The following is a 26,384-nucleotide window of genomic DNA, read 5'->3' on the forward strand; positions in this document are numbered from 1 at the left end:
CAACCCGGTAACGGTTCAGTAGGCCGCAGTGGGAACCAGTGGAGGAGGGAAGGAGCGTGAAATCCCCGACACCTGGTGGCTCTTTCTGCACAAGAGTCTGCAGCTGGTGTCGAGAGCCCACAGCCACCCGGCCAGCTGTGCTTCCTCTACGGCTCCACTGGCTTACGCTGAGGTTACAGGGACTGATAACGGCCTGTTACAAGAGATAAGAGGTCACCTGTAGCCCACTTATCCACCTTCAGTGTTATGGATGTGATGCATGTTGCAGGAATGATCAATGCTTGTGATTATTACCAGGTTTCAGTGTTCTCACTTTTTCTCTCTGACAAAAGAAAGTTAAGAAGAGACACCACAGGGCATAAATGAACCATGAAACTTCCCCAGCTGATTACTTACATTAAGACCATTCTTTTTTGTATTACAAGTTTTCTACCTTTAAATATGCAAATGAGGCATTGTCTAATGCTAACTTTTGGTGAATTTAGGAGAAATCTACAAACGCAAATAGACAAAGTTACTAAAATAAACACCTAAATGTGTAGTTTAGATGTTTTCTTTCCACTAATTTGACGACATGTTATTGAAGCAAAATAGCTCAAACTCCCGATGTTTTGAAGAAAACTAATTATTCTCGTAGTTTATAACTCTTCTTTATCAAATAATAATAGTTTAATGTGTTCCAAAACCTTAACACTGCTTAGCTACTCTGAAAAATATAACATTCTTTGGGGTTTTTGTGAAATACTCCTAAATGTATTAGCTTGTAAGTAAGCTACGAAGTTCTAGTTGTTCGAGGAGAAAAGGGTTCAAAAAGGAATTGTTTTTTACTCAAAACAATCAAATTAAATTAAAATGAGAAATAACAGAAAGTTGGGTTGGTGGTGTTACCTGTGTGCTTCATGAGTTTAAAGTTATGAAATGTTGTTACCTAACTGTAATTTTTTACATAAGATGGTTTCATCACAGCCTGTGAATTGATTCTGCGTTGCATTTCTATTGCAAGTCACCAAAGTGGTGGATACGTGTGAAATCCAGGGTGCTGAAGCGAACTCACTGTGCAATGACACAATTATTTACAGAGCGTGAATTAAGCCACTGCTGCCTTATATAATCACAGAATTAATAGCTCATCAACTCTCACTTTAGCCAGTCAAAAGGCCGGTGATGTGGTCAAAACTCAGGGATGCATCAATGCTGCTGTTTATACTAATCGCTTTAGTTTTACCACCATTCACACATAAGATAACTACATTTTTTAATTCTGCAAAACAGTTTCATCCAATTTTATACAGCCCGCTCTGTTGAGAGAAAATCTATTTTAATAGAGGTTTCTTGTTTGTACACATTCTGCCATGATTAAATATTTAAGACGAATGTTGACCTCCTTTTTGCTCTGAATATTAAACTGCTCCCTGCATTGGAACTGAATGCTGGCTTTGGATGTAAATGTTATGCTGAAGAATTGTTCATAAAGAGACAGGGTTGACCATCTTCACAGCATCTATGGTGACAAGCATCTTAAATAAAGTTCCTTCACAGAGTTTCAACAGGGGCCCAGGACACTCCCCTGTGGGACTCCACCTGACGATTTCAAAGAAGAATTAAATGAAGCTTTTCTCTCATGATAGCAGGCTTAACAAAACATTCATCAGTTGCAGAAAAACCAACCACATGTGTTAGTGAGCGACCCAAAATTAATTTGCCCATTCGTAAAGTAGTTCCAAAACAGAGACTCTAATTTAGCTTTAAATTTACTTGCTGGCAAGTGTTTTTTTTGTATTAACAACAAATATAGCTTTTTACTACTTGGAATAAATGGAACACTAAATCATCAGATTCCAGACTTTTAGAAGTCCTATTAGTCTTTAAGTGCTTTTCATTTTCCTCTTGAAGGGATTTGCTTTGAAATGTCTTTTTGTGGGTGTAAAAATGTTACTGGCTCAATGTAACGCGATTTAGAGGCACACATCAAAACCTGCTGCTCGGCCACTAATGCCCCAGGGCCACCATAATGAAATGTTTGTTTTTTAAGGAGAAGTGATGTGGTTGTTTTCTGACTTGTTTCATCTTAGGGTGTTTTAGGGGTGTTTTCACCATCTGTATATGTGTGTGTGACACGGACCAAAAGTTTTGTGTTAAGTGTTTTTTCATTAATATTTTTTAATAACAGCTAAACTTCGAGTTTCTCATAGGTTTAGCCTTTATTCCAAACAGTTAAATTGTACTCACAGGTTCTATAATTACTTGAGTTCAGCCTTAACCACTTCATAGTAGATAGAAGTGATAATAAAGGAGACTGCACACAATTATATATTCTAATCTTGCATTGCATAATTAAAGCAGTATGGTAGGTCAAAGTTGAACCAGGAAGTCACGCTGCTATGCAAAATTCATCAAGTGCTTCCAACAGATAAGGTGATAACGACTCTAAATTGTTAAACATGTGTCCTATGGCTCATGTGCTTCTCCTTTACAAGTCAAGATGAGAACAGTTAATCCCAAGATAATAGCAATGAAGCTGGGGACAAGAATTTAATGAAAAAAAATACAAATAAAACCTAGACTCGATTGATACTAAAAATGCTTCGGTTTGCCCTTTCTTTTACACACAACCTTCCCTAGTCAATGCCTGACTGTACCTTTCTCATTGCATTCACGGCATTGCAATACACACATGCACACGCGCACGCAGAACTCTCCAAAACATCACGCGCAGTGCCACGTGTTGGCTTCACTGATTACCGTGTGTTGCGTTCAATGGTGTGTAAAATGCTGCCGCTGCGAGTATTAGCCTGTTTATCAGAGTGTGTATTAACGCGCTGCAGCGCAGGGGCTGGGGGGGAGCAGAGTGTGTGTGTGCGAGCGTGCTAGCAGGGGATCACAGGTGTGTTTGCGAGCTCCACAGAGAGCCTCCCCCCCCTCATAACCCCTACGCCCCCCACCCTGAGCATCCTGGGTAATATCAGCGCACCGAGCACCTGCGTCCCTCTCCCACAGCACACACACAAACACCTCTAATGGCCCTGTATCAGCCTGCCATACGGCTCTAATAGCCAGCTGTGTGAGCAGAAATCCAGTGGACCATACCACAACTCACTGATGCAGTTGTAATATTAGATGTGAGTTAACTATGATGAACACACACAAAAAAAGAACATTTTATGCTTTAGCTGTGAAAACTAAACTAGTTTTTAATGACAGAGGGCTCATGTACGTTTATCTTCTGGAGACGAAGAGTCCCTGTCCCAGCGGCCACCTCATGTCAAATTCAGTTACTTTTCCCTAACAAAGTCCACTGTTTGTCATCCGGCTTTCCACACAGTACACAGCACACAGTTTGATCACATACGGAACATGAATGCATCAAACTCAGAAATAAGACAATCTAAGGATAGTGTTGGTACAACGTAAAATGATTTTAAGATTTTTCAGGTGCACTCACCTTCACTTTTACCTCCAAATAAAGTAGTTTAGTTGATGTGGAAAGTTTATAGATATGTGATGGTCTAATCCCCAACAGAGGCAGATTTGAAATGCAGCCGGAGAGTAAGGTCTGCCTGGGAGGCTCCATTAACTGTGCCACTGGGAGCAGTTACTTCTAGTCTGTAAAGCCTGATACACAGTCATTTCACACACAACTATTATTCACTAAGTCTTCACTTAAAGCCAAACACTTCATCGAGCAGAGGTTGACAGATGGAGATACAGACATTTGTTAGCGTGGCAGTTGCTAAATTGTCTCAAATTGTTATCAGGTGCCCTGGCAAGTTCAGTAGACATGATTCTGCTCAGAGTTATAGCTACGACTCATAAATTTATCCTTTTTCTAATGATTCCCAGAGTGAAGAGAGATCTGCACGCAGCAGATAAACATCATATGTACATGATGAAATGTATACGAAGTAGTGTAGTCTGTTCCTCTGGGGAGATAATGTGTTTGTGTGTGTGTGTGTGTCCGCAGATAATCTCGCATACTCCTGGACCCATCAGTCTAATATTTGTTGTGCTCTTTTCTGATTGTATGTTCAAGGACCTCGCGTGGTTGCAGGATTCACAATAATAATAAAAAACTATTTTATTTACCGTTTCTGCAAGGCTAAAAACAGCTCTTACCTAGTCTGTTGTAGGCCACATGTTGACCTTTGTTGTAGCTCTAAAACTGACATCCAGAGAAAAGTTTAGTCTCAATTTGAACCGGAATCTGCAAATGTTATGATCCACTAAAGTTCTGCACGATACGAGATGAATAAATTACGTTTTTGTTATCTTCTGCACCGTTCATGTGTTTCCCCCCCTCCAGCCTGACAAGAACAGGCTCGGCTCTGAAAGTGCCTGCAGTGATAACACACACACACTCAACGGGGGGCTGCACTTGTCCTCCGTCATGAGATGATGGACGACAGATTGTGGGCTTCACCTTTATCCCCATAGCGAGAGCTGAGAGCAAAGCCTGCACGGATCCCTGAGAACCTTCCCGTCACACGGAGTCATTTATCATCTTCACACTCACGCTGCTTCTGTTTCTTCACTTGTGTCTCATACAGTGCTCAGGAGTTAGAAAGAGTCCGTGCCCCCCCCCCCTTCTAATTGCATTGTACGTAGCATTTTACAGCTGCTGTTTGTACATTCATACGTCTGTGGTTAGGTTTGTATTTGACAGTTCTTTTTATAAAGTTTGTGGTGAGAGTTGTAGATGGAGAGTAGAACGACTTTTACATGATAACATGAGCTTCCACACGCACACGCACACGCACACGCTGCTGCGACCGGCTTTCAAAAGACAAACAGGGTAAACTTTTCACACAGACAATACTTTGGAAAAGTTTTATCAGATGTCATGTCCTGCCCACAACAGAATCAAAGAACAATGTTTAAACATCAAAGTGGAACAAATCAGAAACGTTTTGTGCTCCATCCGGGAGAGATGATTGTCAAACTGAAATGTTAACGTGTTTCCATACCCTGTTCCTTTGTGGCACAAGTTACACTAAACAGTGTCAGTGACAGTGGTTGCGTCCCACATATGATGACAAGATTTAATATACATAAATGTCCACTAAAAAAACAAAAGTGTTTCATGTCGGATCATTTCTCTTCCAGTCTGTTTTAGAAACCGTGAATAAAGAATCATAAAAACGTAAAGCTGTAACACTGAGTTCTTCAGATTTGCTCGTCCTCTTTCTAGTCACATTTACACAGACCTTCAGTCACATCAAAGAAAATAATAACAAAACTCTAATTACAACAATAATACTCAGATTTTAGTTAATATAAAGTTAGTAATAAATATTAATAGGAGGGTAGTGTGGAACTGACTCACTGTCAGTAAAGGCTGGAGTTTCACAAAGAGCTCAGTTGATGAAGCAGATTTATTTATTGAATAAAGACATTTGCTTCAGTTTGGGTGGAGGTGAAGTGTTATTGCCCTGCAGGCCCCCCCCCACACGTGAAAGCCCGACTCATGAGGTACGACTGCTACTGTCAGTGTGTTTGTTCTGGGTCCCAATACGATTGGATCTCACTGACAGACAATATGAGCAAAGTGTTCCCACGACTTCAGCTTCCCAAAGTGTTGATTTCTAATACCAGGAAATTAACTCCTGTGAGGTTTAGGAGGATTTTACTCAGAAACTTTAGTGCGCTGAGTTTGTAAAGTTGGCAGGTTTGTTCATTTTATAGCATCCGTGGAGCTTGTGAGTCACAGCGGGACTCAAATGTTCCTCAAGGTTGACTTTAAAAGAGAGACTGAATCTAATACTTGCGGCATTTCTTCTCAAAAACTCAATTACGTGTGCACGTAAACCTCCCTCGCTTTATCTGAAGAGCATCAAAAACTTAACCTGAAAACATCAGAAACAAAAAACGTACATAAATAAACATGAATCCTTGTGAGCTTCAAAAGTTGTCTGAAGATCCAAAACGTCTCAAATCACTCGTGCTGCATTATCAACTTCTCCTCTGTCCATGCACATGATCAGTTTCATCATTATAGCTAATACGCAACCTCCATGGTGCACTATTGCATTTAGATTTTAGAAGAAGCTGCGTACCTAGTAATACTTAGACAGAACTTTGAGAAGAGGATTGTGCTGCAGGAGGAGTTTGAGATACGTCAGCTTTAAAGCCTAGAGAGGTGTTCTGGAGATGCCACTTTAAAGAACAGGTAACCCAACTCAAAACTGTGTTTCAGCATTTAGTGACGATCAAATATCAATACCAAATCTCGTCTACGGGCAGCATCAAACTAAAAATACAGGAAGTATCTGAAGGCAGTGGTCGTACCTTCGATCCTCTTTCACTCAAACCTTAAATTTAAATATTTCTTTCCACAGTTCTTCAGATATTAACGAGCTCTGATCACCAGCTCTGGTAAAGGTGATGAAAGTGTGTGTGTTTATTCACAGGTCGTCTGTGTGTGGCCTTCACAGTTTGATGGTGTCCTTAATGTTTCTCTGCTGTTATCTCTGCTGCTCTGCAGAGTGGGGGCTGTCCAGGCTGCTGTAGGGGGACAGGGAGGAAGTCGCTGGCCCTGAGGCTTTCCCATCATCCCCTTCTTCCTTCTCCGTCTCCATTTCCACATCTCTTTCTTCTCCTCCGTCTCCTCCCTCTGTTCTGAACACCTCCACCGATCCTCTCCCGTCCTCGCTCGACTCCTCAGACGCAGAGAGACCCTCCTCCCCTCGACTCTCCTCCCTTCGACTCTCCGCCGTGCAGACGCCCCCCTCGCTGGGACTGGAGCTCTCCCGGTCGTCCTCCCCGGGGACGGGCTCTCTGACCTGGTTGTGGTGCTTGACGTTGTAGCGCTGATTCTGGAAGAACTTGACGATGGTGTGCTTGGGTAGATCCAGCTGGGCGGACAGGGTGTGGATGGCCTCCTGGTCGGGGTAGAGTCCCACGTCGCCGATGAAGCTCTGCAGGGTTCCCAGAGCCTCAAGGGAAATCCGCGTCCGTGAGCGGGCCTTCTTTGGTCCTCCCCCTCCAAGGACGGGGCTCATCACACGCTGCGGCCCGTCTTCTGAGCCATGCAAGACCAGTAACGGGATGGGCTGTGGCTCTTCATGGATGGGAGATGGAGTGGTGAGAGGTGGCAGGGGCTGTCTGTGGAGCACCTGTAAAGGAAAGATTAAACTTTTACATATTTGTATGTATAAAGATGTTACTACGAGCATTTGAAAGATCATCAATGAGCATGAAAGTTCATTCTTGACCTTGATTGTCAGTTTCTTTTTTATCGCTCATGGTCATAATCAGCATATGTTACGGGTCATCTTCTTTCCCCATAGACTATATATCTCCACGTGAGCCATATCCATGCAAACCCCACTCACTGAAGATCATGAGATGTTGAAAGTCCAGAAGAAGCGAGTAAGTGAACCTTTAGTTGTCAGAATCAGAAATGATGGCGGTAAAGAAATGAGATCAATGTGGAGCCCGGACTGAAACACTGGTGGGATTTAAGTGCTGCGTTTCTCAGAAGGGCCACAGCTGATAAACTGTTGCTCGCCGTCTTTTTTCAGTTCACTTTGTAAGATGCACTGCAGAGGTTGGTGGAGTTTGACAGTCTCCTTGGTAACGGTCTTATTTGTCAGGCATTTATAGTGTTGTTTTAAAAATGCATGTGGCATGGCTGACTTGATGAATAACAAACTAAATGATCACTTGGGGACACCACAGGGACCTCATATGAGCATTAAAAAAACACGTTTGTACTTGTAAATTTAAAAAAGTAGGAAATGTAGCAAACAAATGTTTAAACTTTTACCATATTAAGTGTGTTTGTCGTCCGAGCGTCTGCACACAGCAAAGATCATTTTGAAGCTGTTAAACAGTTTCAGTGCACCACCTTCCTAATGCAAACGGAGTTATTTCTCTGTATTCTTTTGATAATTGTATAATATGCACGGTTGGATTACTGAACGGGACCTACCGGGCAAAGGGCCCAGGGGCCCAAAGTGTCAGGGGCCCCCCCCTGGCCTTCACCTGCAAAATGTCACTCAAAAGAGACACAAACGACTACAAACAGATACGAAAAACTAGAACGAGACTCAAAAAAGACAAACAAAATAACAACAAAACCACAGAGAGATGCCTCAGGGCTACAAAGAGACACAAATCAACAACTACAAAGTCTTCCTGTCGTGCTTCTATGTTGGAGAGGTGGTGGGGCCTTTAGCTCGTCTGTGCCAGGGGGCCCTTTGTCTCATAATCCCCCCATAATAATATGGTATTTATGTAGGGGACATGTGGTTATGCGACCGTATAAAAGTCCCAGAGAACGAGACAAAGGCGTGGGTTCAAGACAACGAGTGGATGTGGAGACATTACAGCTTTGTGAACATGCCACATGTTGTCTAAGTCAAATATAGATCTTAAGCTCCCCATCACCGCAGTAATAAGTGAACCTGCTCCTCTTTCAGTGCCCGTCTGAAGAGTCATTATGGGAAATGTAGTACAAGCCGAAGTGTCATTGGCCAGCTTCCATCACCCGTCAATATGCACTCTAAACTCCCAACTTCATCACACAAACAACCACACTACTAGAGCTTATTAACAGGGTGGGGCGGCCCGCACACCCAAACACAGGAATCCAACACCATAAATCTGTGGTCCATCAAAATTAAAGGACCTAAATAAAGATAATGGCAATTCCTTTTTCTCTGCTTCAATAATTACAGGGAATGTTCTGAATAATATTGAGGTTAGGGCCAGACTGGAGAGCATTTTGGTTTCGGGGAGAGGGTGGGATGGAGGAGCAGGAAATGTGTGGGCTGGTCATTTACCAATTCTATTTTCAATGACTTATGGGACACAAATAAGACAAAGAGGAGGGCTGCTGAGAAGAGCAGGTGGTGGGATCCGACAGACCAAACTCTTCTAAACAGCACATGAAGAAATGCTGGTGTTCACATTTTCTCACTCATAAAACACTTTGATGTGTCTTTTTCTCGCACATGGCTGCAGTGTGGTTGAGAGCGGTTTTGTGTTTTGTTTTGTTTTTATCTCATTTTCACACAGATTATTTTCCTTTCCAGTCACAGTTTCAGCAGTTTTAATCTTCAAATGACCACAGATAAACCCCCTGATTGATTTAAAAAAACTAATGATCCGGAACTACATGGGCCTTGTAGTGGGACAAAAAAAAAAAACCGAACTTCCTGGTAGATCTGGCTGCATGTTTGTACCTGCTGGTCTGGGATGTGCAGGACGGTGTGGAGCCGCTCGCTGTGCTGCTGCCTCGACTCCTCTTCGTAGACCTGATCTCTATCGGCCTGCGATAACGCCAGGAACCTCCTGATGGTGCACAGGTTCTCCCACAGTGTGCGGTTGTCTGGGCTCGGGCTCTCTTTCCACCTGAGCAGCTCACACAGCCAGCCCTGGAGGAGATTTAGGTGCTTAATTACTCAATATACGATGATTTGATTACTTTTTTTTGTAAAAGTCCTTCAATTGTGATGACGAGTTTTGTTCCAGAAAGCTTTTTGTGGCGGATTTAGTTTGTTTTTTCGTCCTGTAAGCAGGGGGGGGGGGGGTATTTGAAAAGCTTAGGCTTCACTTGATGCATGTGTTTGTTCTGTGTATGTTTGGAGCAGACTGCCAGGCTGTGTGTGGCTGTGGTTTCCATCACTGCCGGGTTAATGTCACTCTGCTGTGTTTATATATGCTCTTCTAAAATCAGTTGGACTGAATGATGTGCATCTCATGCTAACATGTCTAACTCAGCACATTTGTTGGCTCTGTGGATACATCGATACGTTTGGTTGGAATGGGGTTAAAACATTGACTCGTATCGTGCTCCTCAGAGTCTAATTGTTAATGCTAATAACTAAAGTTTACCTTTGTGTATTTACCATATATTTAAATTCTAAAATAAATATATTTTTTGCGTTCGAGTAAAACAGAATAGAAGTTGTTCCCGAAGAGAAGAAATAAAAAGAAAATCAGGAAAGGAAAGTCTGAGGGGAGCAGTGAGTGTCTGCAAGTGTGTGTGTTTGTGAAGATTAGATTATCTCTGCTAGGCTGACCCAGGATCTGCCACCAGCTGTTGTTTATGCGCAGCCTTCAGCCTGGAAATTAATGGTAATAATGTGATCATCTCTCCGTCATCTTGTCTATCTTTTCCTCCGTCTTGCATCCTTCTGTTCCACCTTCTCCACTGTGTCTCCCCTTCATCCATTTACTGCTTTATCATTTCAGACTATTTAGCATCCTTAAGTGTCTCTCATACAACACACACTCTCAAACCTTTTCTATCTTTGTTGGTATTAAATGATACGCATAAAGTTTGGGAAAAACTAAAAAGTAAAAGCCGTTTAAACTGGTTTTGAATTCATCGTCTTCCTGTCTTTGTCTCCCACCTCTTCTCTCCCTCCAGTGCAGACTTTGATCGCACCTTCCATCAGCCGCATTGTTTATCTGAGGATGGAGACATGATGGTATGCCACAGCGGGTAATCAGATCCCCCACACGCCCACACACACAGTCACACACCTGCATGTTACACACTCATCAACTCCTTCAAACATCATCAACTCAGCAGGAACTGTGTACACGGATGTATTACAGGAGGCTCGTGTGCGGAGTTGTTTTTGCAGCCCATTCATATAGTTAGAGTGATATAATAATATCAAGGGGTGGATTTCTTGTTTCTTTGAGACTGACCTGACTTTTATTGGCAGCCACCTTGGCGAACAGAGCCTGGGAGACCTTCGCTCTCTTCATCTCCTGTTGGATCTCATCATAGATGCCTGACGAGATGTTCACCAGCGAGTCCAGCTTCAACGGCAGCTCTGGAGCAGACATGCTGCACTTTGTCTGCACAGAGCGAGACACACAAACTGAGATTAGGTTTTTTTTTTTTTTTTACAAATCGCACGGTTGCATTTAGAAGTTAAGATTTAAAAAGAGGATCATTTATTCCATACAAAGAAAAGACTGACATTATGACTGAACTTCACATTTTAGGCTCTAAACAGTCAGTCCTGTGCGTGTGTGTACCTGTGGGAGTCTGTGTGTGTTGGTGTTAGGGATGTGGTTGGTGGCGAGGTTGTGGTTGGAGTTGGCGCTCCTCTCTCTCTCTTCCTGGTAGATGCGGTCTCGCTCGCCCTCTGGCAGAATGAGGAAGTTCTGCATGGCCTTCAGGTTGACCAGCAGCGACTGTGAGGCCGAGCGAGGATCCTCCTCCTTACGAAGGATCTCTGAGAGCAGGCCCTGCAGCCACACACACACACACACACACACACACACACACACAGGGGTAAGCATTAACGTTAGCGTTATTGCATCATGTCTGGTGAATAATAAGATTGTTATATTTCAGTTTACCTGTGTGCGGTTAAACGCCACACGGGCGAACACCGCCTGAGAAATGCTGGCCCTCTTCAGCTCGTTCCTCACTTGCTGGTAAATGCCGAAGGAGACTTCGGCCCCTGAGCAGTTGAGGCCGGACTCAGTGCCGCCCCCGGGGCCCTTGCAGATCCGGGAGATGGGCGGGTGGTGGAGAAACTGCTGGTTGATTCCCTGTGGGTGCTGGTGTGCGAGCAGGCGGCTGACGGCTAGCTGCTGGTTGATGAGGTGGGCCATGGTGAGCTGCTGACGGACGAGCTGAGGGGAGAGCTGGGGGGACAGGAGCCCGCTGTGGCCCAGGAAAGGTGGACCCTGGGGACGCAGCGGGGCACCGGGGTGTTGCTGGCTGGCGAGGTGAGGCAGACAGAGGGGCTGGGTGGAGGTTTGAGAGTCACTGAGGCCACTCTTAATGGACAGAGCTCCAGGGCCGCCCAAATGGTTGGGGGAGGGTAAGAGAGAGGGAGGACGCTGGCTGAGGACGCTCAGGTCCAAATCCCTCTCCACTGTACACACACACACAACAAACACACATACATTAATATACTTCAGAAGATGATTTTATTGATTACATTTGTTTCATAACCCAAATCTGACCCCTAAACCTCAACATGCACAAAAATGAATATAACCATAATCCTAAATCTCAAGTCTGTGACTTCTCTCTCTGTCACACACACACACACACACACACACCACACACCACACACCACACACACACACACACACACACAACACACACACACACACACACACTTAAACGCCAGGTTGACGGCAATGTTCAATATAATCTGATGACTAAAAAAGGACTTTAAAAATGTTTTGAGTCGTCGTCGACTAAAGCTATGTATAATAAAAATGACTAAAATGTGACTTTATCTAATAAGCATGTTCATCTAAAGCGTAAGGCTGAATTTAAAATAGCAGCCAGCATGAACACTGGTGCCACGGTACATGGATGTACGTGCTCACAAGGTGCTTTGTGTCACGAGGAAGTCATCATGAAAAGATGAACATACCTTTAATATCTGATTTGTCCTGTGCTGACCACATCTTGTCAATGTATTCACCTGAGGGGGAAATATCAGAGCAGTAAGTATACACACACACACACACACACACACACACACACACACACACACACACACACACACACACACACACACACACACACACACACACACACACACACACACACACGATGTGTAGTTTCTTAGTGGTTCATCTCGTAACCACAAAGTCTTTGGTTTGGGACACTGGAGTCATATTTCCCCTTATCGTCTCCACGTTCCCCACATCAGATCAAATGAGTGAAGAATGTTTTCTCTTTATCGCTGCATTGAACTTTTCTCTTCTCCTGGATTTTAACGGCCTCTCTGCTCCTCTCCACACAAATCTGCTTCTTATTAAGCTTCTGCTGGGTTTGGTTGAGAGTCACATTTTAGGTTATTAGGGGAATAAAAGTTGGAGTGAGGTTTGGCAGGGCTTCAGATTTTTACCTTCCCAGTGTGTGCGTGTGTGTGTGTGTGTGTGTGTGTGTGTGCGCGTGTATAATAAGTGTAAGAAGAGCTCTTACTCCTGGGTTTTGGTGGCTTGTGTGTGTGTTGGGGGTTGCTGCTGTTTCCCATTAGGAGTTAAGAGCATTTAGTTTTGTCATGTGTATTAAGGGTGACATTAATGCAAACCATGTGTGACAGTTCCTTCCTGCTGAGAGCTGTCAGTGACAGACGTCTCATGCAGCAGATTGGACACATACAGGCCGACACACACACGGGGGGTGGACAGAAGAATGGAAAACTTCCTTAAAGCATCACATTTAAAGAAACGAACTCACAAAAACAGAAAAGGCAGCCAGGCAGGTGAGTCATATTAAGTCGAGTTGTGATTAGCAGTGACTGTCAGCTTAACAAAGAGCTCTGACAGTCTCCACATTTACAAGTTTCTTTTAAAGCAACATGAGGTGAACAAACAGCTAAACAGTTGAGGTGTAGAGAGCTGGTCACTAAAACTGTGAAAGTTTTTAACAAGGTGGGAGAATTTCTCGGGGGAAACACGTCTCATCAAACTGCATCAGCTCACAGATGGACAGACAATTAAAATGGGAGTTACTGAACATTAAGCTACCGCCGAAGTGAAGCGACACCTGCGACAGACGGCGCAGATTACTGTGAACACAATGCACCGCGATGATTGCAATCGGATAGCACAGAGTCTTTCATCCATGTGTGCGTCGGAATTATAAAATACAGATTTCTGTTCAGCTGTGGGCACCAATTCAGGGGTTACAATCTTCACTTCATGCCAGGAAGATTAATTAGACTTGAATTAAGGGGTCGTGCAAATGGCACCATCACCCTGAAGACTAAGTGCTCGTACATTAGCTGTTGCGTGACACCCAGTGCCTTGCTCAAGGGCAGTTTTTGGGGAAACACGTCGATGAAAATGCACTGGTTCAGAAAAGAGTGGGGGCTCTCTTCGTGTGTGCTCAGTTGCTTCAGGCTTTATAGATAAGTGAGGTGTGAGAGTTACCTTTGATGCGCTTGTACCTCTTGTACCAACGTCCAAACTCCTGGCATTTAGAGGTGGAGACGTTGATGTAGTAGGAACTGTTCAGTATCGCTGAGATCATACTCTGACAGAAGGAACAAAAATACAGTTGCTTAGACAAAAGTAACCGTGATGGTGCAGCGAACACAAACATTGATTATTGCTCTTCGGATGGAATTAGGACGACATAATCTCCTTTTTTAAACGATTCAAGAGTCCGCTCACGAGAAGCCTGGGAGTGGCAGCGTCGTGAGACTGTGATGAGCTTTTCTTACAGAAAATGAGAAATCTCTTTTCATTTATTAAAACTCTTCATCCACACGCCCTTTCCCAGCATGCACTGTGGTCACTTGTACAGAGCAGGAGATGCACTCGAGTGTACATGTGTAGCGAAAGCTCAACATGGGAAACACGGTGGATTAAAACTCACATGAGTCAGGCTGCAAACACACACCACCCACACACTTCCCCTAATCACTAATTACATCATGACTAAGTCCTGTGTATAAATCACAAGTCAAAATGACACACTCTCAAGTCTAATGACTGCAGGGTGTGTGAGCAGGATAATTGAAGTGTGCGTGTTCGCATCCTTTCCCATGGGACGGTATCAATACTTGTGTGTGTGTGTGTGTGTGGGAGAGAGAGATTACACAGTGCACTAAGTGTGCGGTGAACTGATGATGAAACCACATGTGTTTAGAGAAAATACTTAGAGTGTGTGTGTGAGTGTGTGTGTGTGTGTGTGTGTGTGGCAGAATCAGACCCAGATTCACATTTATCTCTGAGACTCTCTCTATCTCCGTATTTTCTGCAGCTGTGGTGCCGTTGAGAACACACCTGGGAGAGGGGACACTCCTTGGCCAGCGCGCTCTGGTTGCTGTCTCTGAGCAGCTCTTTGAGGGCCTTCCTCACTGTGGCGTGGGTCCACTGCTCTGATGGCAGCTCCTCAAGCCGCGCATAGCTGCACACGTGAAAGGCTTTGTTATTATTCACCGGATCAAACGTTCATTCACTTAAAGCTGTCACATTGGTCAAATCAAACAGCAACCTACTATCATTAAAACACTGTGTATTTAAAGTTAGTTTAAGGTTATTAACTCAGTTATATCACAAAGAAGTATTTTGGGCCTGTTCAGAGTTTGATTCAAATAAGAATCAAGATTCACAACCTTCCAAAAACGATTGTTAGAAACATATTTTCCTACAAAAGAAGCTACATATGTCTACTGATGGACAGTAATCCTACACACCAAGTTGCGTCTCAGCAGCTTCATTACTGCAAAGTCACTAACAAGTCTGCAAAAACAGAAATATGCACCTATTGGGAATGCAACTAGCAGCTTGAGTTCAAAAAGCCAATATTGTTCATAATCCCATATAATCTGAACCATGCCAACCTGTGCAGCAGGATCCGCAGTGTGACCATGTGGTAAACGTCCAGCAGCATGTCGGCCACTGTGGCCTCTGGAGCGTCTGTCAGGTAGTGGATGGGCATCGGCTTCCACTGGCCCACTTTGATGATGCCTGGAGAACACAAACAAACAAGAGGACAACAAATCCAGAATTAAAGCATGTGTTCGGACTTAAAATAAGAATATTCTATTGGCCGTCAGATTTCTGCTTTCCATGTTCTTGCGTTTTCTTATCGTTGTAAATCGAACCTGCGTGTGTGTTGTGCTGTGTGTGTCGGGGCGCAGAGTCTAAGAGTCTTGGAGCATCATCCTGGGTTCAACATTCCCCTGGCCTTCCAACAACCGTGACTGGAAGTGCAAATCTAAACAGGCCTAATCGCGTTAGGATCTGCTAAATCAAACACAGACCCTGCCTGGCCTTGGCCTGCCAGCCTCAATCTTGTGTGTGTGTACGGTGTCTTCATTGCACGAGGATGGTGGTGATAGGGGCAAAAGAACAAAGGCTGCTCTCTTGGGACTCCACAGTTGATTAATCAGAGGAGAAATGCAAAATCAGCTCAACATTAAAGAGCGAAGCAGGCTGTTAAAGAGATGCACTGAATAAACACTGTGAGCTCATTGTTCTCCTGTCTGACACAATAATATTTATTCTCATAACTGCCAGTTAGTGTCCTGCAGCTGACTTGAAACGATTGTTAATACGCTCCATCGACCGGTTACTGATATGAATCCACAGATCTTTTTACATTTTAAAACTCTTCCTGGTCCAAATTATATTAGATGACAGAAGTAAAAAAACATTGTTGTCAGTGCAGATTAATATTTTAGGGTTAAACATCTTTATCTATCATTTTAGCCAATACTTTCTGCTGATTGTATCATGTTGGTCACTAAGGAACAAGATGTTGCAGTGCAAAAATGCCAAATAATATTATTCAAATATAGAAACGAGGCATAAATGTACAAAATTAAAGTCTCTCTCTGCCTTGCACGGTCTTTGGGACAACCTGCCCATCTCAGAATTACAGACATGAGCAAGTAATGACTGAAACTAATGATTAACTTCACATGCTGTCAAGAGAGAGCATTTAAAACAATCTTTTTTTTTGGAGGGATTTTGTCCTAAGTGCAAGTATGTTTCTGAAAATAAGTTTTAGGTTGTTTCTGGGAACTTCTGGTGGTTTGCAATACGGTAAATGTTTATTTCTAAGTGAGTAATATCAGTGAAAGCTTCCCAAAACACGGCCTTAAGTTAAATTTAGTTAGATTTCTTGTGCTCAGGTTTTTACCTAAGCCCATGTTAAATCCAGAGCAGTAACCATATACCCTAAATAAGAAATAGCTTCTTTTTAATTAGCCATAATGTGCAAGTTAATTAAAGAAACCCCCCTGTGCCAGTTAAGAGTTTAAAAATACTTGTCCAGCCAAAGTTATGCAAGATGCAATTCAATGGCAGAAGAAAATAGAAGAGACTCTGTATAATTTTGGTTGTGACCACACTGGCGGAAAAATGCATGACTACAGCCAAAAATTATTTATTTGAAAAGAAAATGCTCATTTCTCAGAACAAAACCTAGACATTTGGGAGAGGCGAGGGGGGTCGCAGGGCGTCGGCCACTTGGTTAGTGTGCCCTGTGTTTACGGGACACACCAGGAATGTCAAACTGCCCTGCTCTGTGTGTGTGTGTGTGTGTGTGTGTGCGTGTATGTATGTGTGTGTAGATTGTTGTTTCATGGTTGACTGGATGTTGTCTGCCTTCTTGTTTTGATCTTATAATGATGAGAAAAAAGGTTTTGGTGGCGCTCTGACACGCACAGATACAGACGCAGTGTTTGGTTTGACCTTCGTGCCGCCAGGTGGAGATGGAGATAGGAGGGAAGCAGACAGCTTTATCTTTAAAATACCTTCTTGGTAAATACCTTTTCTGTGATCGTCTCAACATTTCCGTACTCATTGTACCCGTGTGGCAAACCCCACCCATCTGGAAACCACTCGTACTCTATTAAACTGCTGCTGGAAATAATTAATTTCTCATCAATTACCAAAGAAAGGGTGAAACATGAGATGTTTCTCATTAACATGTAATAATGGAAGAGTTTAGATTCCTGCGTTTCCCAGATGTGATGAACAGAGGCAGACGCTGATGACATTTCGTACTTTTAAAATGATAATACATTTGTTGTTGTCAATAACTATGACCTGCAAAACAACAGGGATGTGACATCACAGAAACTCGGATTTAGGTTCACTGTTCGTCCTCATCTCGCTGCCACGTAATTACTCTACGAGGAGGAGGTGGGTGGAGCTGAACAGGAAGTGGAAACCACTATGTCAAACAAATATGCTTAAAAACATGGAGCCTTAATATCTTCTTAATGGAGCAATGATTACCAAAGTTGCCACTAAGACTTTATTTAGAAATAGTTTGTATTCTGGATTAAAGGGATTCATTTTGCATGAGAATTGTTGCTTTCACTTAAATTCAAGTCTGTTGAGAGGAAGTGCAGCTTAAGACACAGTGAAGAAATGTGGTAATAAATCATTAATGTTCTAAAAATACATAATTGTTATATTTGAATTGTCACACAGGGTTGCAGTTTGACTTATATTCATTGTCGCAGGACGTCTATCATTTCCAAACAGGATTTCTTGAACATTAACTTAAATGATAGTGCACGTCAACACAAGTACAGCACATTGCTAGTTATGGATAAAACATGAGCCTCTTTCATGCATAAGATGCATTTAAAACATCTGAATCCAGAAGAAGGAATAACTGGAAAGATGCATCATTTCAGGACTAAAGAGAAACGTTTTCCTCAGATCAGCCCTTCGGTCATGATGGGTGTGGTCATCTCAGAACGCAGTACACACAGCTCCACTCATTAACAGCCGCATTTATGTGATTAAGAGAATTAGACTGCTACGTTCTGGGGACAGTCCAGTTGGTTGCAAAGGTTTAAAACCAGTTGAATATAAGACAAACTTGTTAAATGTGAGAAATGATGATTATATTAATAATTTGTCCACTTTTAACTATTTGGTGAGAACATTATCAAAAGTGGTTTCATTTAACTGAAATTACAGTTTTATAATAAACATATAAATATGATAATATAATAAACTCTTTGCGTCTGCAACTACAGCTGCTCAGAATCTATATTGAAAAAGCTGATAAAGCATTTTTTGAATAAACAGATGACTGAGACATTGAGCAGATTTCAGTCGCTGATCAGAGACATAACCAGGTGTTGAAGTTCTTTTAATTACATGGAGATAGAAAATGACAGTAAAAAGGATTTTCTGGATTGATTATGTTGGATGTGGATCCAGAACACAGAAGCAGAGAGAGGAAGAATAAAGTCTGGACGAGGAGGAGGCACATCGTGTAGATACCAACAGGACGGTGCATGTTTGGGTTCAATTGCCTTTTTTACTTTGTGTATTTTATTTTTACACATTTGGAACCAAAGGTGTTGGATTTCTTGTTGATCACTGGCAGCACTTTTATGTGTTATGAGTTGTTTACAGTGAAAGGAAACTGAATTGGTTTTCATCTCGTCTATTATACGCAGGTAGAGAGCACAAAGGTGAAAGCTTGTTAGCAATTGTAAAAAGCTGTAAGAGAACCTAAAAGTTGAATGCATTGATTTGAACATGCACCTGCACACACTCACACACACACACTCTCTCACACACACACACAGACTCTACTTACCACTTGCCTGCACAGCTGAGTTGTGTGAGTATCCCAGAGCGGCCAGTGCCGTCTCGACCAGCTGCGTGAAGAGGACATCCTTATGAACCAACACAAACTCAGCGTGACGGTCGCCGTGCCCCTCACAGTCACCGGCTACGCCCACATCTGCATGCTCCACCACACAGTAGACCGGGATCATCAAACCTGGCAGACAGACGGAGAGAGAGTTACATGAGAAGAGGCTGAAACCTCTGTGTGCGGATGTTTAGTCTGTCCTCTTTCCAGGTAGTGGAAGTTGGTTAATGTTAATGTTTCTCCCCTCGTCCTAATAAGACTTTGCACATTTTTTAAGATACATTAAAGACAGGGTTGTCAAATGTTCATGTAAAGGGGAGAAGAAACAATCCTATGCCTTTTTATTTGGGGTGGAGCTCTGCAAGAGAAAGTGAATGTGGGGTCCTTTGTACTCGTTCAGCCATTACTGTCAGGGTGCTCCTGAGGCACAGAGCAACTGAACTGTTGTTTTTTAACAAAACCTCCACAAATCAGGCAAATCAACGCCGCAGTGATGTGAATGGGATCTGTGTGAAAGGGATTCTTACAGAAACCAAAGCTGACAGCAACATTTCTCAACTTTCTCTCTGCACGGTGACGTAGTGCTGCAGAGCTCCTCGGTGGTCTCAGTGCAAGGCTCTGGTTAAACTGGGCAGCTGCCAGTGTGAATGTAAGTCAGTGTAAGATTGTACAACTGCATTTGTGTTTGCACCACACATTACACCACAATGAATAGGACTTGTTATATATATATATATATATATATATATATATATATATATATATATATATATATATATATCATTTTATTTTTTTTACATCATATGTATTTTTTTATATATTTCTAATTTAGGAGCGATGCCATAACTAAAGCGGTGAAACCGATTCCAGTGCGTTGGTCTAGACTCGTTATTGGGCAAGTCCCGAGAGCTCCTCCTGGAACCATTCACACCCATCCCGTCCACTGCTCTGTCCCACAGGAACTGCTAATTAACAAGCTATCAATCCTCCTCCTGACGAGGCAGCGACACGTCAGCCGGAGCCAAACCACAGCAGCATCAGGCACGCTATCGGCCAATAAGCCAACCACTCAGTGCAAGGGTGGAGGGATGCAACCCAGCCCAAAATCTGTGTGTGCGCGCGTGTGTGTGTGTGTGTGTGTGTGTGTGTGTGTGTGTGTGTGTGTGTGTGTGTACTGTTACAATGTTTGTGTGATGATGCATAATGATGTTCTCAACTGCATGAGAGAATAATGGGCATTTGTGCGTGAGTGTTTTCTGTGTTTGGTATTTTAGAGCGTACATTCTGCTCAGCAATAACAATAAAATACGTGCGTACATGTATATGTGTGTGTGTGTGTGTGTGTGTGTGAGGCCAACCCACCCACAGACAAGTCACCAACATCATCCACATGTCCTTGGTAGACTGGATTTCTGTGCCCTGTGCTAACACTTCAGCATCTATATACATACCCATGTTTAGCACACCATGACCAAGCAAAAGGCGGCTGAAGGTTTTACAGCTGTGGATGCACGATATGGATTTTCTTTAGCCGATACAATAACCGATAACTCTCTGCTTCTCATGGCCGAGGCCGATAAGATAACCGATAATATCACATTTTGTATTTTAAAAAGTGAATCTGTCAGCAGCTTCAGTCCAAATATACTAATAAATCATTGTAATACTATAAATGATAAAGCAAGCGTGTGTAAATCTGTTAACGGCCCACCTCCCAGTGGTCTCAGCGGCGTGCCGTTCTGTCTGGTCCGTGGAGCTGCTGGGCTGCCGTTGACCTCTAGGCGGCTCATCTTGCATGTCGGGGGGCCGCTGGAGGCAGGGCTCTCCCCCCTGTCCTCTGGGCTGGCGCTGTCCCGAAGGCTGGGGCTCTGCGTTCCCCTGCCTGCACCTCCGCGCTGCTCCATCCCCCTGAAACCTCCAGGAGGAGCAGCCAGCACAGAGTGTGAAGCTGCGAGGAAACACAAGGACTTGCTTTAGTGCTTCAGAAGAAACACAGTCAGGACACTTCTTTTGACGTGAACACAATTAAAAATAAAGACACTACATATTGCAAAAGCATTGTAGACTTTAGCATCTGTTAAGTTTTTGATGTCAGATCCCAATAGGAGCATGAATAACATCGTTTGACTTCGCCGACGTAAAAGGAAACAGATGATCACAATGTTTAACATTTGAGTTAGAGAAGGCTGAGGATGATGAGTTTGCACTTATTATATCTGTGACTCTCTCCCGATGGAAAACTCTGAACTAAAAACAAGCACCTACACACTGTTTATCAAGTATATCGTCTTTCATACATTTCTTTGTTGTTCACATACAAGAGCGGCAGGGACGACCACAACAGACTCACAGTCACAGGCATCTGTTACGAATCACAGGTCAACAAGTGGCGTTCACTCAGACTAAATACAGACGAGTATATTATTCTCTGTTTAGACACATTCGAGTAAACGACGAGTTTTAATGACAGACACGAGGGAGTGTATGAAACACGAGGACAATGCACTCTGTATACTGCCGGCAGGAACTTCAAGAAACACAGAATTTAACTTTATTGTATGAAAAGAAAAAAGAAAACGGTCAACATGCTGGTCTTTTTTATGATTGAGGCGGTATTATCATCAACTATGTTTGTTAAATCAAGATATGATTGTACTTTTAAGAAAATCTGCTGAGGCTTCTATACCCAGAGTACAAGCATTAAAAAAGTGAACACTGTCGACTTAAATGTTTACATCTATGTGGTTTTAAAAGTATAAAAAGGTTTCTTTGCACTGGTTTACTGTCAGAGAACTGGAGTTTAAAAATATTTAGATTTCAGCAAAGCCTCAAAACATATATATGAACAGGAAACCCAGAAACCTGCAGCATCATGCATGGCTAAATAAACTTTGGGAGAGCAGTCTGCTCTCTCTGCTCCGTTTTCCCTCGGTGTGTGGTTTCCACTGGTATGACTGTAAAGTCGGCAGCGACACACAAATGTGAACCCAAAAGCGACACATGATTATAATAAAACACACATGCAAAATTAATAGCTGCTGTTAAAAAAGCCGGTCCAACACAAACAAGACAAAAAAAATTAAAATCGCACAGTATGGAGCTCGACGACACCCTCCCCCACCGTGCTTTATAGAGAAGAAGGAACTCCCTCTTTACTGCGTTCAGCTGAGGCACTATATGATTAAATGTATTTCAGAATGTGCCTTCAGACTCATTGATTTGTTAAAAAACAACCTAGCGTGTGATATAACCGTCACAACTCACACGAAGACAGATAACGATTTCATCTCTGTGGGTCTCGCTTGCACAGCTTGGGATGTGTTTAGCCTAGCTTAGCACAAACACTGGGAGCAGGGGGAAGATGCTAGTTTAGCTGCATTGGTACCCAATCACTTCCTCTTCCACCGGCAATCAGACAAGAGCAAGGAAGCAAGTGAACAACACACGTGCTGTACTGTCACTGCTTTGTTCTACAGCTCCACGACAGATCCTCCTCTCACGTTAGGTACCCATAAAGCCCATGCTACACTGTGGACACACTTTGACAAATGAAACAATAAAAACATTTTTAAAAATGGGTATAAATTAATTATTAACACTTCAAATGAGAGATTAAAATTGTCTGAAAAGCAGATTTTGTGGGCAACAATCACATTCAAAACCTCCCTTCAGAAACAGGCGGCTTTACAGACACTATGTCTAATGTTTTTCAACAATATACAATTAAAAAGCAGTTTTATTACTTAAAGACCACCGTGTGGATGCTGCTGCTGATCTCTGTCCCTCTGGGTGCAGCTGCAGCTCCCACGCTGACTTTGCTAATTCACCCATTAACTCGTTATCATAAAAACTGATTTAATGACTGCTGAGTTTTCTCGAAGGCCAACAAAACCAAAAAAAAACATCTGAAATTTCCACAGAAAGAATCTGTTTCCCCTGGTGGGACTCATTTTCACCCCAGGGAGAAAAATAACTAAATGCTTTCTTTGTGTCGAAGTTATTTTCTCAAATCAACAAACAAACAAACAAACAATGGCAATTAAAGTGTTTGTTTAGCACGACATCAGGTCACATACTGCATCACATCACGACCAACTGAAACTGGAATGCAAGGTGGAAACATGTATAAATAGAAAAACTGCTGCGTTCCCTCCTTCAGTGTGTGTTTGGTCTGCTTTTAATAAACACATTTTTTGAATATTTGGGGCAATTGATTATAATCAGCCTCGTTCCCTACTTCATATTTTCTCCCTAACCAGTTTAAGTCATTAATGAGGAGACGTGACATGTGGAGGAGGAAAGATGGCTTGTGGTGAAAGACACTCACAGAGTGAAATCACACACACACACACACACACACACACACACACACACACACACACACACGCACACGGTGGTCTCTCAGTTTTGCTCACTTTCAGCCTTAAATGTGTCTTTGGGAGATTTGTAGGACTCAGTTGCAGCTCAACACAGCAGGGATGACCCTAAACATATTTAGGCGTGTTCAGGGCCAAACAGCGGATCGTCCTCAACTTGTCAAATCCGTCACAATACCAAAAGTCCCAAGCAGGAAGTAAAGATGGCTGCGTCACCTTGGAGAAGTTACTGCTGATGTCACACGTCATTGGCCTTTTTCACAGCAGACATTTTGACTTGAAGCAGGAAAATCAGTAATAACTTTAACGATGGTTCTGTGTAAGTGTCCCCGTGAGACCACGACCCTGAAACTGAAGCAGCTAATTAATGTAAATATTTACACCTGTGCTTTTCTTACACGTCAAAATGTCTTCTGGGAGAAAGTCCAATGCAGCCACATATCAGATATGATGACTCCTATAGATCACTAACAGTCTATCTAAATGCAAATTGATTGATTAGAAAAATAACCGGCAACTATTTTGATAAAAAAATAATCATTAGTTGCAGGCCTAACAATAAATATGATTTAATTTTAAATCCAATGTGCAGAGAAACAAACACGATACGAATGTGTCACTGCACTAATACAGTACATACAGACTGCAATATATTTAAAGAGGCTTTACCGCCCTAAGTCTCTTATTCTGAAGTTAAAGTTCAGCAGGTCTACGTCACCATAAAAAATAAACTGTATGGTTACGTATCCTGAGTTGAATTTAGTGAATGAATTAAAAAGAAAATTCTCTGGTTTTGCCTAAAATAAATATTTCTACATTAAGACTTCAGACTACACTCTTTCATTTGAGCTTTATAAAAATCAACATTTTTAAAACATATTTATTAATTTACTAGGCTAATATAAATACCTTCACATATACAGGGGGAAGACGTTGTTACGCATGAATAGTGTCTTTCACTCACTCGTTCACACACATGAAACCACTTCAAGAGACACATTCAGAGGGTGTAGAGCCAAGAGACCACACACTCCCAACACAGACTTTACCAGCACACATGGAGGCCAAATGTACAATCACTCAGTAGCCTCCGACTGACAACTCACATAGAAACACACAGAAGACCTCTCGGCAGGGTCTAATTTAGGGGGTCTCTTGAGTGTCTTTAAGAGAGCTTCAAGGGACTTCAGGTGTTCACTGTAATTAAATTAACTGAATTCTCTAGTAAGTAGATATTAAAGTGGAGTCTGATGACACCCAGGAGCCCTCGAGAGGGTTTACAGGGTCCTTGAGTAAGTTACAGTTACAGTAGGACGGGCTTAATTTTACTATAGGCCAGTTCAGAAGAAGTTATTGGGGTCGGGTGACACCTAAAAGTTTGTGGGCAGGGTCCAAATTTGGACCCTGAGAAGAGTTTCCAGTTGCTTTAAAAACAAAAGGGGCTCAAGGGGTGCTTGAGTGGATTCAAGGACATCACGCAAGCACATACACACAGACCACAAGAAGTAAAAATCTCTGGGACCCTGTTTAATTTGTCTCATCAAAACTGAGGGTTTTATGAGGAGGGGGAATCATTTATCACATGTGTTAGATCTCAAGGATACACACAATGCGTGAGTAACACTGGCTGGAAACAAAACTTTTGTTTGTTTACAAGGAAACTTCACAAGGCACCTTTAAAGCAACGAGCCTCACAGCGAGCTCAAACTCAACACACTTGTACCAAATTGTTTCAATTAGTAGCTAAACTCTTAATAGGCTACGAATATACTTACGGCAATGTATAGTGATGCCAAACAACCATATTTAATGCCAGCGGAGGCGAACTTAGCTTACAGTAGAGTCACCAAACATGTTGTCATGCTCAGGTACATTAACTCCAGCATATTAAATATCAATGTATTCTCATGGCCATGGACCGAAGTTCATCATTTAAAACAATAGAGAAAGTGACGGCTCTATTTTTGACAACTACCACCACATATTTCTATTTAGGTCAAATGACAACAACATTGTCCCCGCTTATGTTTAGTTTAGTTTATCAATGTTATTCATAGTCCTTCAGATACTTTGACATACGAGAATGGCTCCGTCTACATTTGGTAAATCTAAATACGACATTGTACATTATATCAGAGAACTATCTAAAAGCAAATGTCATTATAATTAGACTTTGCTTTTTTAATTTTTGTTTGTACTCCTTGTATACTGTAAGATAAGTACATTTAGGTCCCCTACATATGAAACTGTGGGAATAATAATATGTATTGTCCTTATCATAATTATAGTTGACTTAGCTAAAACCACATGCTAGCCTTAAATACATTTTTCTATTACCATATCAGATCATATTATGCGATCACATAACATTACTAAGTCATAATTTTGTTACTGAAATGCTAATTATGTTATATTATATTATGGCTCAATTGCTGAGGCAGCTAGTTGACAACTTGAGATGCAGTCTCGCACTCCATTCAAATATCACTCAAATAATAATTAGTTCATTATTTATTACTCACTATCAAAAGATATACACATGTTGTAAATACTGACTAAGTCTCTGGGACCTTTTGGGAAATTCGGCGCACATATACAAGTAATTACTTACTTTATTGGTTTTAAGTCTCGACTTTTATAACTGTGTTTCCTTCGCTCTGCAGCGTTACGGATATTAGCTTCACCTGACGCGTCTCAGCAGGACAAACACAGCTGCAGCTAATAACAGTAAGCTAATAATGGCTTAGTGAGATTCAGGTGTGCCAAATGAACCGCTATTGACAATATTATACCAATGAGCACTGACAAATACGGCGGTGACAAAAACAGTATTGTTAACGCTCAATGGCACACTGAATAAGACGCTTTAGCTAGCGATGTTGCTCGTTATTAATTGCATTAGCTGCAGCTGTGTTTAATCAATGACAGAA

The 26,384-nt window shown here is 42.3% G+C and overlaps 1 protein-coding gene across 2 annotated transcripts; it reads right to left on the minus strand.

Moving 5' to 3' along the window:
- Nucleotides 1-4,820: 4,820 nt before the first annotated feature.
- On the minus strand, nt 4,821-26,145 carry LOC115019200 (DNA-binding protein SATB2-like). Of its 2 annotated transcripts, XM_029448642.1 has the most exons (12): nt 26,066-26,145; nt 20,790-21,026; nt 19,022-19,207; nt 15,288-15,414; nt 14,728-14,851; nt 13,870-13,972; nt 12,360-12,410; nt 11,323-11,846; nt 10,996-11,208; nt 10,660-10,812; nt 9,183-9,374; nt 4,821-7,109 (listed from the first exon to the last, which is right to left on the minus strand). In XM_029448642.1, exons 2-12 carry the CDS (start codon nt 20,980-20,982, stop codon nt 6,459-6,461), a joined length of 2,517 nt encoding a protein of 838 aa, XP_029304502.1. In that variant the 5' UTR covers nt 20,983-21,026; nt 26,066-26,145; the 3' UTR covers nt 4,821-6,458. The 2 variants fall into 2 exon arrangements, with proteins under 2 accessions (XP_029304502.1, XP_029304508.1); XM_029448648.1 differs by lacking the exon at nt 9,183-9,374.
- Nucleotides 26,146-26,384: the final 239 nt, after the last annotated feature.

The sequence above is a fragment of the Cottoperca gobio genome, chromosome 2 (genome assembly GCF_900634415.1).
Source record: "Cottoperca gobio chromosome 2, fCotGob3.1, whole genome shotgun sequence".
Taxonomy (NCBI): Eukaryota; Metazoa; Chordata; class Actinopteri; order Perciformes; family Bovichtidae; genus Cottoperca; species Cottoperca gobio.

Coding starts and splice junctions, on each gene's coding strand:
- LOC115019200 (XM_029448642.1), bottom strand. CDS start 20,982: ATGGAGCAGCGCGGAGGTGCAGGCAGGGGAACGCAGAGCCCCAGCCTT. Junction 14,852..15,287: donor CTGCGGATCCTGCTGCACAG/GTTGGCATGGTT, acceptor TCACGTGTGCAG/CTATGCGCGGCTTGAGGAGC. Junction 13,973..14,727: donor AGGAGTGTCCCCTCTCCCAG/GTGTGTTCTCAA, acceptor TCCTTCTGTCAG/AGTATGATCTCAGCGATACT.